The sequence below is a fragment of the Sciurus carolinensis genome, chromosome 8 (genome assembly GCF_902686445.1).
Source record: "Sciurus carolinensis chromosome 8, mSciCar1.2, whole genome shotgun sequence".
In the NCBI taxonomy this organism is placed as follows: domain Eukaryota; kingdom Metazoa; phylum Chordata; class Mammalia; order Rodentia; family Sciuridae; genus Sciurus; species Sciurus carolinensis.
In genome coordinates, this window is record NC_062220.1 from 25,772,303 (window position 1) to 25,787,200 (window position 14,898).

Below are 14,898 nucleotides of genomic sequence, written 5' to 3' on the forward strand. Positions count from 1 at the left end.
CTGATGAAGAAATACCATGACTGAAAGAATGTCTTCCAAATGGGAAAGAAACTCTGGTAAACTGTTCTTGCTCCTACTAGGTCTGTTATTTGCCAGTCCTGCATCAGAATCTGGGAATGCTTCGTGGTACTGAAATGAGGAACAGTTCTGAGCCTCCTCAGAGCCCCCAAACATAGGCTGAGACAAAGTGCATTCTATAGTCACTGGCCCTGTCCACTCCCAGAGCAAAAATCTAAAAGATGACTCCTCGAGGTCAACAGGAGGATGTGCTGGAGGCCCATACTAGACACCTAATGTATTTGTACTACCCACTCAGGCACGAACTCTCCAAACCAGCACATCAGTTGGGGAAGCTCCAGGAAAACCTCAAAAGAAATTCAAGGTGAGCAATGGGCTGGGGTCTGGGAGAGGGGGCAAGGACCACTTTTCAATGACGAGGAACAGCTTTATTTATTTTTTAAACTCAGTCAAATCTGTCTGAAAGGGGGATGTGAGAGGTGGTTCCCATAGCAACCAGGATGAAGTCTTACATGCAGTACACACTGTTCACCCTGGGGCTGCCCATTATCAGAATTCAAAACATTTTTCTTTAACTGCAAATTATCAAACCATTTATACTCCCTGCCCTGCATCCAGGTTCTGCCATTTTCTACTATGAGTCTAGACAAATGGACTTCCCTACAGGGCTGGGGTAGTATAGAGTAGTTCAGTGGAAGATGCTGCTGCTTGTCTCTGCTACTACTAAGTGGCCGTTGGGGAGTACCAATAAGTTGATAAGATGGTGCTGAAATGTATTCTTTTGGGACAGCCATGAGAATGGAACGGGCACCACCCAAGAGACAGGTGCCGGTACTGGAAACATGATTATAGGGAAAGGTCACCATCTCTGAAGTTTCTCATTCCATCCCCACAGGTTCACTAACCACAGACAGCCTGTACAACCCTACACTGACTCGGAAGAAACCTTCAAGTAGGAGGGAAGGAGAATGAGCTAGCTGAAAAGGAAAGCTTGGGGGAAAGTACACGTCTTACCTAGTGTACCACTGTGCTGGCTCATATTAGCTCTTCATAGGATAGGCCTTGACCCTGGGTCAAGGATTCTCATGCTTGTCTCATCTATATTAAAACTCAAAAGTGGCAAGAGTAATAAGTACTACTAGACTGGGTGTGGCAACACACACCTGTAATTCACAGCTTCTTGGCAGGAAGATCACAAGTTTGAGGCCTGCCAACTTAGCAAGACCCTGTCTCAAAACCAAAAATGAAAAGGAGTGGGGATGTAGCTTAGGGGAAAATGCACACTTGAGTTCAATCCCCAGCACACAAAGGGGATAAAAACCAAAACATTGGAGGGCTTTAGAATAGAAGAGTAGACGCACTAGTCAGAAAATTTAGAAGGAAAATCTTTGCACTAACCTAGCCATCCAAAGGCAATCAATGGGCTTATGCTAGAGAAGAATAAAACAACACCCATCCTTTTTTTTTTTTTTTGTACCAGGGTTCAAACCCAGGGGTGCTTACCCACTGAGCCACACCCACAGCCCTTTTTATATTTTATTTTGAAACAGGGTCTTGCTAAATTGCTTATGGTCTCACTAAATTGCTGGGGCTGGCTTTGAACTCATGATCCTCCTGCCTCAGCCTCCCTAGTGGCTGGGATTACAGGAATGCCCAGCAACACCCATCTTTTCTTCGCATCAAAACCCACTAAGAAAGTGAGGGCTCAACACTTAAAGGGGAAGCCACAGCATCTTCAGCAGTGTGAATCCACAGAAGGTACCACCACTAAGGCTGTCTTTCCCTCAGTTACAGGACCTCTAGAAAGGCTGGCACAGAACAGCCATATGGGCCTTGCTGCCTCCTCCACCTCCAGGTCACCAGCATCACACCAAGATAAGCAAGTTAAGTCTGATGGAAATAATTAATTAGAAAGCAGGAAAGCAAGAATTGCTCTTTAAGTGTTTTAGCTCCAAGGTCTGTGAATGCCTTAAACTATGCTGAACAAATCCTACTTTTATTGATGACTTTATTTTTCACTCTGCCTGAATTAAAAAAAATACATATTTGAAATGGCTACTGAACAAATTCAAGCCCTCTCTCTTTCCTTGACACATTCCATTATGTCCTAAAAGTGTGCCCTTCAATTCCTACAGCTAGTCCTCAGATGTTGGCATTTCTGGGCTCTTACCAGTTGCATCACTCTCTTCTGACCAGATCCACCTTTGCTCAAGTCCTTCCTAAACAGGCATTTCCCAGAGGAAGCAGAATACTCTAGGCCAGCCCTTCCCTGCCCTGAGCCTGCACTTGGCCTCACCCTTCTCTGGATTCCGTTCTGGGTTATGTACCAGGACCACCTGAGCTCTTTTGAAAAGTATCACATTTATTCTTGTTGTTTCATGAACTTCTAAGTTGTTGTAATTTAAGGTATGCTTCTCCTATCTTATCCTTTTCAAAAATATTTCTTTCTTCATGTCCATACATTTGTTACTTTAGTAGACCCAACTACCAAGTTGAAGGGTGAAACTATATAATGTATTTCTATGTTCCTCACATTGTGCCCAGTCGATATAAAAAAATTATTTAAAAACCATGCAATTGAATGTCCCACAAGTATGAGGTGGCTCCTTCTGGGGATGATTCATGATCTAAAGATGGGAGATAATCACCTATAATTGGAGGTTTAGACTTTCATTCACATGACCAGTGGGTGATGGTGTATCTGCAGAGACAGAGCTGAGGGCAGAGCAGCAAAGGCTCAATGGCAAGAGAAGCGAGAAGGAGATTTACAAACAACACAAAAGCAGAGAAAAAAATGACGGACGAATACCTCCATTTCTTTCAAGTAACTCTTCCTGAGAACTGATATAGGCAAAGTTGTTCTGCCTTGACAAATCATACCCAATCTGCCAGAAGAAAATATTCCAGATCTTCCTGGATGTGGAAATGCTGGGAAGCCTTTTCCATTCCTGAATTAGTTTTTCTTTCCTCTGCACTACTGTTATGACTTGAATATGGTTTGTCTCTATTATGGTTGGGATGTGAGGTGCCCCCACCAAAAAAACAAAAGTTCATGTGTGAGACAATGCAGGAAGGCTTCAAGGTGAAATGCCTGGGTTATGGTAGCTTCAACCCAATCAGTGAATTAATCCCCATCAGGTAACTGAAGGCAGGTAGGGTATGGCTGGAGGAGGTGGGTCACTGGGGGCATGCCTTTGGAGTAAACATTTGGTGAGCTGAGTTTAGTCTCTCCTTGCTTCCCAAGACATATACAATGTCTTCATAAGCTTCCCTTCATCACACTTCCACTATGTTGTTTTGCCATATTTCAAGCCCTGAGGAACGGAACCGGCTGTCTATGGACTGAGACCTCTGAAACTGTGTGCCCTCCAAAATAAACTTCTCCTTAAAATTGTTCTTTTTAGGTCCTTTTAGTCACAGCAGCAAAAAAGCTGACTAAAACAAACCTCTCTAAAATTCATGCTGAAATTTGACTGCCATTATGGCAATAATAGAAGGTAAGGCCTGTTAGGGATGATTATGTCATTAAGAGGGATTGATGCCTTTCTCAAGGGACTAGATTAGTTACTGCAAGAGCAGGCTGTTATAAAAATGATGTCCCTTGTATCAACTCTTGTATGTACTCACCTGCCCTTCAGTTTCCCCACCAGGAACTGAGGAGCTAAGCAGACGCTGGCAAGATGCTCTTGGACTTCACAGCTTCCAGAACCATGAGTCAAAATAAATTTCTTTCCTTTTTAAATTACCTGTCCTGAGGTATTCCATCATGGTGACCAAAAATGGAGTAAGATGACTCTCATGGTATGCTGCCTAAACTTTTGATAATTCTTCTTTTGTTTTTCCTTATTTTTCATAAAGTTGTCTACACTATTAAATTAAGTTATTCAACAGCAGAAGTAGCTTATGAATTTATTGAAGACTGCCTTTCTTATAGTGAGTGTACTTGCAAAAAAAAAAAAAAAAAAAAAAAAAAAAACCCAACTTGGCCTCATTAAAAAATGCCCTCCAAACCTGCTAATTGTGCTAATAATTCTTTTCTATAAGTGACCCTCTATGATCCCTTGACATGAATGCAATTCTTATAATTCCTACAATTTTGTTTTTAAAAGTAAAGAACTATAGCACCTTCAGGAAGTTCATGTCAAGCTGCCCATTTCCGGTAATGGGACCCAACTGAAAATAAGTAGGCAATGAAGACAGAATCAAACTGGGAAGTCCCAAGAGAAAGAATATCCCACTTTACAAATATCCATTAAGTTGCAATTCAATTAAAGCATCTGAAAAGAATTCATAAGTATCAGCAGACCCTGTAATTGCTTAATTAAAGAGAGAAGCCCAGCAAACCCAACCACAGTAGCAGCCTGATTCATTAGCACCTCTGTGAGAGCAGAATGGGATTCCTCACTTAAACATACATCGGCTTTAATTGTGTAATTTGGTTAGGCACTGGTAATCAATGGGGTCCGCCATTCCCAGGGCCGGGAGATGAGGAGGATATTCCTGTTTACCTTCTCTGCCCTCCTCTCATTAGTTTTTGGTCTACTGAAACAAGCAGTTGATATTCCAATTAGGATTGGCTGGAGAAGAGATGTTAAACAGAAGGAAATTAAACACTTTATTCAAAGGCACTTGGAGTACAGGGACGTAGCCACACTTGGAGCTCCCTGTGCACAACCCCACTACTCTATTAAATCCCAGACACCTAGGACCTTTCTCGTGGCTTCCTGTGTCAGAATGCTGTAATGAGAGAAAGAGGAGGAGGTGGGGGGAATCAAGAAAATGCCAAAGGGTAAGTAAAGGGAAGTCTCATTTTCTAGCCTTGTCACATGTGACTGGGTAACTGGTTGATTATACGTCACCTGCTGTGATCCACGTAAGAATCCCCTGCCAAGTGGCTGCTGCCTTCTAGGCAGTTTGTCCCATGAGCTCCATGTAAGGAGAGTGACATCCATCCTCCCACCCTCACCCAACTGGCCTCAGTCTGAAGGTCATAGTAGATACTGCTGCACCCTCTAAGAACATGTAAATGCAAATGTGGGGTGCACTCAGTTGGCGGAAGAAGCTACATATCTATGACTCCTCAGATTGCAGTGAAGCCTTAAATTATTATTCTCTTTCAACTCTGGAGGAAGTATTTGGTTTACAGGATGCTACCTTGATACCTGCGATGCTTGGCCAACAGGACAACTTCCTGGAATTGTGCCTTCAGCACGACCCTGATACCCAAGAGCTAAGAAGGTAATTCAAAATAAGCAAACTTCGTATAAAGGTAATATGACAGGACACACACTCCATGCCCACTGGTGCTATTAAAAAACCATGCATTAAGGGACAAGTGATTTTCAAAGATGTGCCTCAGTCTCCCTTTGGACAAGACACCAAAATAAAATGTGACATACATGACAAGCAGAGATAAACTAAAAATAGAGACTGTAGGTACCTAACAGCTCTACTCTAATGGAAGGCAATGTATGGGGCTCAATAAATGCTAGATGAGGAAAAAGGATGCTTTTAGACAAACGCAGGCTGCCCAGGGATCTTGGCTTCCCTGCTAACTCAGGACAAGAACTGACTGTGATTTGCCGCTAAGACTGAAATAAGTATGCACAGGAGGCCACAGCAGCAGGCAGAGGGACCTTGAACAGTCTCAGCTCAGGTGGTATAAGGTCACCTGCTCACCGACCAAACCTAAGCCAGGTGCTCAAAGGACTAAAGGGCAAGAGCTTTCAGAAGGCACTGACCTGTTAGCTACAGCTGACTTTCCCCAGCCCCACCTGCTCTCCCATCTGACCAAGCAATCACTTCACATACAGGGGTGCAGGAACCGTGACAGAGAGGCCAGCTGGCTCAGGCCAAATGCCACTCCCTATCAAGCTGTGGGGCCGTCTGCCCAAAAAAGGCCACATAACAATGGAAAGTGTCCACCCCACCTTGAAGTAGAGAGGGCTCTCCACAAGGCTGGGAATAATAAGAGCAGCTGAAGGGACTAATCTCAACAGTTCACTTGACTTTCCCCAGGAGAATCACAATGCTAACTCCCTCCTTGGGCAGACAGACATCAATTCCAGCAGAGTGCCACTTTTACTCAGTGTGGAGAGCATACCCCAGGTACTGCAGGCTGTACGAGCATCCTGGTTCAGGTCAACGACTCCACAACACAGATGCCGGACCCATGCCTCCACTCACCTTCACTGATGCCATCAGGCCCAAGGACCAAGGGGCCTTCTGGCTCTCAGTGGACACTCTGGGTCACACTCTTGGCTATGCCATTCAGTTTGTCATCACTCTATTCCTATCCCTTGCAGTCTTTTTTGGTTCCTTCTCAGAATTCACGCCAGGGCTTTTCAAATTTTAAAAGGCATGTTCCCTATGATAATCTCTCATTCCATCATTTTTATATCCTCATTTGTCAAGAAGATTTTGTTGAGTTCTACATTATATAATTGGTATTATGGAAACAATAGGTATACTGAATAGCTTTGTCAACTGTATATGCCATCTTCCTGATCCTTGAGCAAGAATTACAGTTCTAGAAGTACTCAATATGCTGACATCCTTGAACCATTACCTTGCTGCATTAGCTTACTTTTCTGTACTAGTTTACATTCTTGCTTAGACTGGGATGAGCAACCTACATTTGATAAGTCTTCTCCTTACTGTCTACATACACTCCCTAGTCAACTGTAATCTGCCTTTAGTTGACTCAACTCTGATGAAACTGCACTGACAAAGGTCACCCATGACTTCCTGATTGATAAATAGTATAAAATCACTTCACCACTGTGCATAATTGATATTTTTATGTAAAGTCTGACACTGCAGACTCCTTCGAGTTCCTTGCATCCTTGGCTTCCAGAAGATTCCCTCTCAAAGTCTTGCTTCTACTCCTCTGACCACATTTTCTCTGCCTAAATGAATCTTTAGCTCACTCTTCCCATTCTGGTGTTTTGTAGGGTGTTTACTCTTCCTATTCCTTTCTTGTAGGCACCCAGGGAGCTTCAATTATTGTCAATACATCACTCTTTGACCTGAACATTTTGCCAAAACTCCTCTGCTGAGCTTGAACTCTCCCATGAAACCTCAAACACTGCTCATCCAAACCCAAACCAATGATCTGTTCCTCAAACCAATTCTTACTTTTGTGTTACCTGTGATTGTGGACATCACAATTTACCCAACTGCTCAAGCACAAGATGCTTGACTTTCCCTGTTAGCCTCCACACCATCCACCAACCCTGACCAAAGGAAGTCCAGTCATGGCCTATATCCTATCATGTCTACCTCCCAAACATTTCCCAACCTCTCTGCTTCTCTCTACTGCCATATTTCTAGCCTGTACCCTGACCTTCAGAAGTCTGCTCCCCTGGACCCTTGCCTCACTTATTCCAGTGTATACATCAAAGTGAACTTTCTAAGCCCAAGTCATACCCTAGTACCTGTTCACCTAGAATGTGTCGCTCCTCTTGCTACCCACTCCAATGCAGCAAGCTCTTCTTTGTCCTTCAAATGCAGCACCTCTGGGAAGTATTCTCTGAACTACTTTCAAAGAACTCATCATCCCCTCCTTGGTGTTACTTCTGTTACTTTGTCCCCAATTTTATTCACTTACCTAGTGCCCAACTGTAAAGGCTAATTTGAATTGTCAACTTGACTGGATTAAGAGATGCTGATGATTAAGAGGTTTCTGGGTGTGTCAATGAGGGTGTGTCTAGGAATGACTGGAATGTGGGATAGTGAACTGAAGTGGAGCCCTCCCTAAGTGTGGGCAGCATCACCCAATAGGATGGTGGCTTGGATGGAATAAAAGTTGGAAGAACAAGGAAGCAGATGCTGATGTAAGCTGAACTCTTCTTGAATGAGTTCTTGATTGCTACTTCAATCCTCTGAGGACATCAGACTTTCACTTCTTCACTCTTCCAAAGTGGACTCTGCCAATGATTCTCCAGGGAGCTTCCAGAAGCCTTGGTCTCGGACTAGGGTAGCACTGTTGATCCCTCTCGTTCTGGGGATTCTGCCTCTTGGACTGAGCAGTTGCTGGTTCCCCCAGCTCTCTAGTCTGCAGACGGCCATTATGGACTATCCAGTTTCTGGTCATGTAAGTCAAGCTAATAAATCCTCTTTTAATAATCAGACTTCTTGTTGATTCTGTTCCTCTAGAGAATTCTGACTAATACACCAACACTACAGTTTCTACATGTCTGTTACCCCTTGAGAGTCTCCTGAGACCTCTGACTATTCCCACTTGTTTATTCCTTGTGACAAGGATGTAAGACAATGCAAAGTGCCTTGTTCTAGAGTCTCAGAGGGGAAATCCAGGAGCTTTCTTTTTAGGGACCTCAGGCAGGAGGAGGCTGGCATAGCTCTGTTTCCTGACTTTTCCCATTGATGGATTTGGTTAAAATCTCCCCAGCAGAACCACAGTTACATGCGTACACAATACATGACCATACCATCACGTGACAGACAAGGTAAGATCTAGTTAGAAAAATATTAGCAACAATCCTGGGAGGCAGGAAACAATCTGCAGTTAAAACTAATGTGTACACGGTGACTTAAACGGGATAAATAACCTCCTCAAAAATCATCTGCGTGTGTAAAGTACAGCCAGGATCCAAAATGAGATCTGTTTCCTCTTAAGACTTTTCAAGGTCCTGCATCCCCGCCAGGTTTCCAAAGAACCACAAGACATATAATCTAACTGAACACACTGTGGCAGGAGGACAAATGTAAAGATTATACTTTTTATCATGTATGTTCTTCTGTGTAATTTATCTTTCAGAATAAGTTAACTCAAGCAATGCCTTGGAATTGTGAAGCTCTGAATAATGCCAAATCCACAGAGGAACTGGCTGATGCAAAGTCGAATGATCAGATGGCTTATGTCTAAGCAAGCTGAAGTGAAACCAGAAGGGTTCCACAGGAATGTGCCAAAACAGGTCCATACCTTTGGAAATAAACTCTGTACTGCCAAAAGGATGCTTTTGTGTTCAGGTATATAGTAGAGAATGAATTTCATATATACCTCACACTCAGTAGTAAGAGTTCACTAATAAGAAAATTCTCAGTATAGAAATATTAAGATAAGAACATCAGTGTCCCCAAGAAAGGACTCTCACTCACTGCTCTGTAGCACCCTGGTTTACAACTCACATTACCAAAAACGCGAGCAAGCTGTCGGGTAGGGTACGGATCTGCTGCAGTTCTCTGCCCTGAGTTCGGAGTCATACTTCAGTTAATTCCTTCAGAGCTGTGTAGGGATCACGTTGGTGAGGGTGCCCATTGAAAAGGGACAGTTAAGCAGTGGCAGCCATGAGCTTCACAGCCCTGTGTTCGAGGAGTAACTTATCTCACATAACTGAATTCATTTAATTGGGGCCTGAAGAAGACCCTTATCCAGGCAAGAAACTCACTGCCTTCTAGGAAAAGGAGGCTGATGCAACCTAGGTGGGGACAGCAAGTCTGGTCCTTGCTTCTTTTCCCTCACAGCAAATTCTATTCAATAATCCAACCGAAGAAGGGCAGAGGCAACAGGACAGCATCAGAAAAGGCAATGTGCATCTGGGGAGCACAATGGAACAAGGCCTTTGTGAGTGAATGAATGAGTGTATGTGCTGCGCCTGTGGTGTGGGAGAGAGGGCGGCAGTGGAAGCAGAATGACAGCCTTCCCTCAAAGACCAGTCTCTGTGAAGAACTGACTGGAAATAAATAACTTCATTATTTGCCAGCAGCGAAGAAATGAAGCAGTTTGCTCCCTGAATACATAAATGTAAACTGCTCAAAGAATGCACTTCATACATAGTCTTGCTGGTTTGGGAAATATTAAGATACTAGAGAAGACAGGACAAGAGATATACATCCAGACAGCAAAGACAGGAGGAGGCTTGCCCTAGCACGTCACCCTCAGTCCAGCAAGAGATAGTGCAGACAAACTAATGCCATGGTTGGGGTCTCACACAGGATTGGTACCCTGATGAAACTTGAAAGGAAAAAAAACAGAAGTAAATGGCATTGTGTGGGGAGCTCCAAGGGCAGGGTGTCTCAGTGCCTCTGAGGTCTGCTGATGACTAACGTGGCAGAGGCAGAGAACTTAAGTGGTTAATACCAACTATGAGAGTTCCATCATATTTTTTTCTTGGGCCTGGAATTCCCTTCACCTATGCACTCTGAGGCTATGTGCTCTTTTAATTTCCTTTCCTTCTACATCTTGTGCCCAGTGGATGTGAAGAGATGGAGGAGGGTGTAGTGCTGGGTCTGAGGCTACATGGGAGCAACATGGAGATGGAATGCTCACACCCCATTTCCAGATTAAAGTTAGGACGGGCTCCTGGGCCTATCTAACCACTGGAAAAGGAAGGTTACGTGAAGAACGTTCCAAGTAGCATATTACACGTAAGTCTTACCTGCGAGCAAGAAAGTGATAAGGCAAGTTTCCTTTGGCAAGTAGAGTTTGAGGCGAGAACCACTGAAGACATACTCCACCACAGCTTCAGAACGACCTGCCCGCTGAAGAAAGGGCAGGAACTGCTTTGCTTTTTGGGTATCCTGAAGGAGAAAAGAAAAAAAAAAAGAATCATTGGAAAGTAATGGAACTGAGAAAATGCTTCTTTTTCTCTTGTCTAGAAAACAAAGTCCAGCAGACACCAGGGAAAGAAGCAAAGAACCCTATAAAACAAGATATTTCTGAAGACATGGCACAGATGTGACACTTATGTAATCTTGACAGAAGAAATATAGTTAAGCAGCAGTGTAGAACATTCTCATTGACTAAGTACTTCCCTCCGTTCAGTTACTAAGCACTCAGTGGATATAGGAGTTAGAAGGGTGCTTGGAAATGGAGATGTTCCCTCTTTCTTTGGGGCAGAAAGAAAAGTTTGTCTTCCCTTAATATAAAACTCAGGTCACAAGACCAACACTACCCTTCCATGGAGGTTAATTTAATCTTTGGGGGAAAAAAAAATGTCCAGGGTGCATTACACAGCCCTAAAGCCCTTCTCAGGAAACCAAAATTAGTTCATCTTGAATCTTGAACAGACTGTCTCCTGTTTCTTAATCTTGAGCCCAGTTTGGAGATGAGGTGGGCCCTGGGGTATACTTTCTACCCAGGGAAATCTACAACAGTAGGATGTGCTCCAAGAAGAGAAATACCACATCATGTCAGCACAAATAATTATAGAACTAATATAAACACATAAAACCGCCTAGCACTTTCTGAACTTTTTCATGCATCAACACGAAGTCCATGCATTCTACTCTCCAAAGTAGCAAGTGTGGACGTTTTTAAACTCAGAGCTCTTAACCGTATAGGAGCTAAGGGCCTTCAAATCCTTTTGAGCTAATTAAACAGATGATAGAGTAAGCAAGCATCAAAATATCACATGGCATATGCTGGGGGAATAGTCACTGGCTGTCAGAATTTCAGGTTTTCAGTCCAGGCAGCAAGTGTAAACTCCCTGCGAGGACAGCAAGTTCTGCACACTCTCCTGACTTCTGTGACACAGGCAGTCTGCACTCAGCTGAGCTCTTCCCTTCTGACTCTTCTCCTAGCAACAGAGCTATTGTATCTAAATTAATGTACATTAGATAATGAAAATTTAACAAGCCATCAAGTATTTCACTGCTTTCACAGCAGCCAAAGGGGCTCCTCTCATTCAGAAGCAGTGAGGTAGGCTGGGATAAAAACAATATTGAGAGTAATGAGATTCAACCCTCCCTTCAAACAAGTTCCTAGATAAAAGGAGAGACAGTCATCCATTCTCAGCGTTTCTAGTGGCACACTGGTAGTAGAAGGTAAGCTAACAATGAGCTTTAGTGGGTTGGAAACTTCCTCACGGAATACTTCAATGCATACTCTTCTATACATATACTGTACGAAAAATGCCTTTCTGGCAGTTGGCTTAAGTCCAGAACAGTCAAGCAAGACAAATGCTCCATGGGAACAAAAGCACTACCTGATTAAAATCCTTTTGCCATACTAGTCTAAATCTGGGACATTATTCATGAGCTGAGCCAGTAAGTCAACAATGATTATCAAATTGATTATTGCAAATCATGAGGCAACCTATGTCTCTGAAGAGAAGGCCTTTTTCTTCAAGACTGGAGTTATTTACAATTTTCAGAAATAGACTTTTGGTCCTCACTATTTTTCAGATGTATATGAGAATAAAATGCTTATAGGAATAACAATAACGGGTACATGTCTTTATTGTTAATACTAACAAAGAAGGTGCAGCAAGCCATTTTCCCTTCCTGCTAAATTCCCAAAGTAGGTAGACAAAGTATTATTTACTTTACCAGGAGAGCAACTTTTTTGGACTAAGAATAGTCAAGGGGAATCAAAGGGACCTTACTGCTCACTTTGCAATAAAAGTCCGCAGACATTCCTGACTCCTCCTGAGTCTCAACTCACAACCCAATGGCCCCATTCCAGAAATGACATGCCAGTGACGAAAGCAAATTTTAAAAGCCTCCCAGCACTAGCCATGTTTCTCTACTTCATGTACACCAGAGAAATAAGTTTTACCCCATTTGTTTAAAAAAAAAAAAAAATTACAAGACAAGACATGAAGCTCCCAGTCTTCTTGAGGCAAGTGTTCAAAGGCTTGGATGAGATGAAATGCCCATGGACCCATCTGTTAGGAGGAGCATAAACATTTCATCCAAGGTAACAGAACTTAAAGAATAAATGGTCTTATAAAGTCAATTAAACTGAATGTAAAATCCAAAAGATACCAGCTTTTTTAGACCTCAGTTGCAGTCACACAGTGGTGTCTTGTCTTTCTTTGTAATCTCAAGCATGTCTGCTTGGCCTGCTCCTTTTCCATATAAAAACTCATGAAATAATTTTATAAATTTAGTATTTGTTTCAATGGCTCAAGTGAAAATACTGGTAATATTGGCAAGTTTCCTCAGGCCATAAATCATTCCCTGCTAATTAAGTCACGGAAGTCATTTATTTTAGGAATTCTGATTTTATTCTATAAAACTGCCCCAATGTCAAGGTAATTTGCCTTTTGAAGAGCCTATGTAAATATAGCAATGTGCTTCAGATTCTTATACTCATTTTTAGGGTTAGTAAGATAAAGGAAAATTAAAGGTAAAAAAGAGAAAATTTGATTATGAGAAAGTATAACAGAGGACAGTTTATGCCCTGAAAAGCTGTTGATGTCACTTGGATATTAAGGATAATAAAGTAGTAAAGTTCAAAAGAGCTCATTAATATGACATTTTAAATCCTCCTCCAATAATCCTAAAGCACTACTTACTGAGATTTAATGAAATTAAAGATCTCTTTAGGAAATTTTAGCCCCCAAACATATTTTTAAAAGTTAATATTAAAGGTTTCAGATGTAAAGAAATAACAATATTGGTGCTCATCACACACATGCCCATTTCTGCTTACTAGTCTACATGCAGACTCTCACTCTCAGGCTTCCTATTTTGTGGCTCATTCATATAAGGTCTTGGGATCTATTGCCACAGATCCCTGGTAATACACTGGTTCAAGACTTTGAGAATCCACTCAAAGCCTTCAAGATAAATTAGCTATGTTTTTCTGTTATCTATACCAATATTCCCCTCCACTAGTGTAAATAATCAAGAAGCAACTGTATTTCTGAGAAGTCCTTTTTGTTACCCTGGTAATTTACACATTTCCTGTGCTCCACAACAAACCTATACATAACTATTTTCCTGTACTCTTGGAAAAGCTAATTTAAGGTTGCATTAGCCACATTTAACCTGCTATTGTGGATGGCATCTCTTTAAGGAATGTTTCTGCCTCCTCAATGCACCTTGAAATTGAGAAAGTAATGATGCAACAAATGTGCCTGGGGTGACTTCATTTCAAAGCATGTTAATATCTATACCTGAAATTCAGAAGACCAGGGTTTGGAATGTCCCTCAAGAAAGGCTAGATGAGACTTTGAGAGAGGCAAAGGTTATAAGGAGACCTTAATTAAATGCTCCCACTCTGCCCCACTTCTGGCTTGTCAGTCCAAGTCTCTTTCCAAATAAGGGTATGTCACACCTGTCTGTTGAATGTAAGAAACCCCCTCTGCAGCTAGACTGCATTTCTTGGCAAAGTACCTTCCTGTGTTTATAAAGGGATGTAAAAATAATTTTACAATGAAAAACCTGGTTTGGGAAGAATGGGAAAGTTGGGGGGTATTGGAAAGAGCTGGAAAAGTAGTCCTTATACAACAAGGTCACTTGCATCATAGAAGAATAGACCTTACAGAAATTAAACTTCTATGAAATCCTGGAACAGGGCTTGAAGCTGTTGGTGTGCAATAAATGTTATTAGCACAGTGAGTCCTATGATTTTTCCGTGGAAATTCCTATGTGGTAGACACGAAAGTAGAAAGGACTGATGAAAGGCAAACACTGCAGCACTCAAAGCAGCACAGGGAAAGGGGAACACAGTAAACCTGTTAGTTAACAATTAACCAGTCAGGATTATCATGTGCAAGCCTCAAATGGGAACTGTTAATAAGGAAGCTCACTAATGAGTTCTCATCATCACAATCACTCTTTGATTAACATCATAGGAAAAAGAACTAAAAACAAATACACGCAGAACTGATTATGTTACCACAGGGGTCCTCCACAGCACTTGAGAAACTCAACTGTGAAGGGTCCATCCATCCTGAGGAGCCTCTTTGGAGGTACAACCATGTACTCTACTGCCCACCCTGGAATGTTTCTTCCCTATAAGAGCTGACTGTGCTGCTAGGTCCCCTCAAGGCCAGGCTCAAGGACTGCAGAGCACAATGCTGTTTGGGTCCAACCAACCTTAATATTGAAGTGGCAAAATCCTTGTGAACAAGAGGACTGATACAGATAAGAGTGTGGAGATCAGAAATAATGGCTAAGGATACTGAA

The 14,898-nt window shown here is 42.3% G+C and overlaps 1 protein-coding gene across 1 annotated transcript in view; it reads right to left on the minus strand.

The window, feature by feature from the left end:
• Positions 1-14,898, minus strand: part of Snd1 (staphylococcal nuclease and tudor domain containing 1) — a 415,000-nt gene that overhangs the window by 137,113 nt on the left and 262,989 nt on the right. The window contains exon 15 of the mRNA XM_047560726.1: positions 10,419-10,560. Within this exon, the coding sequence (XP_047416682.1) occupies positions 10,419-10,560 (142 nt within the window). The remainder of the gene's footprint in view (positions 1-10,418; positions 10,561-14,898) is intronic.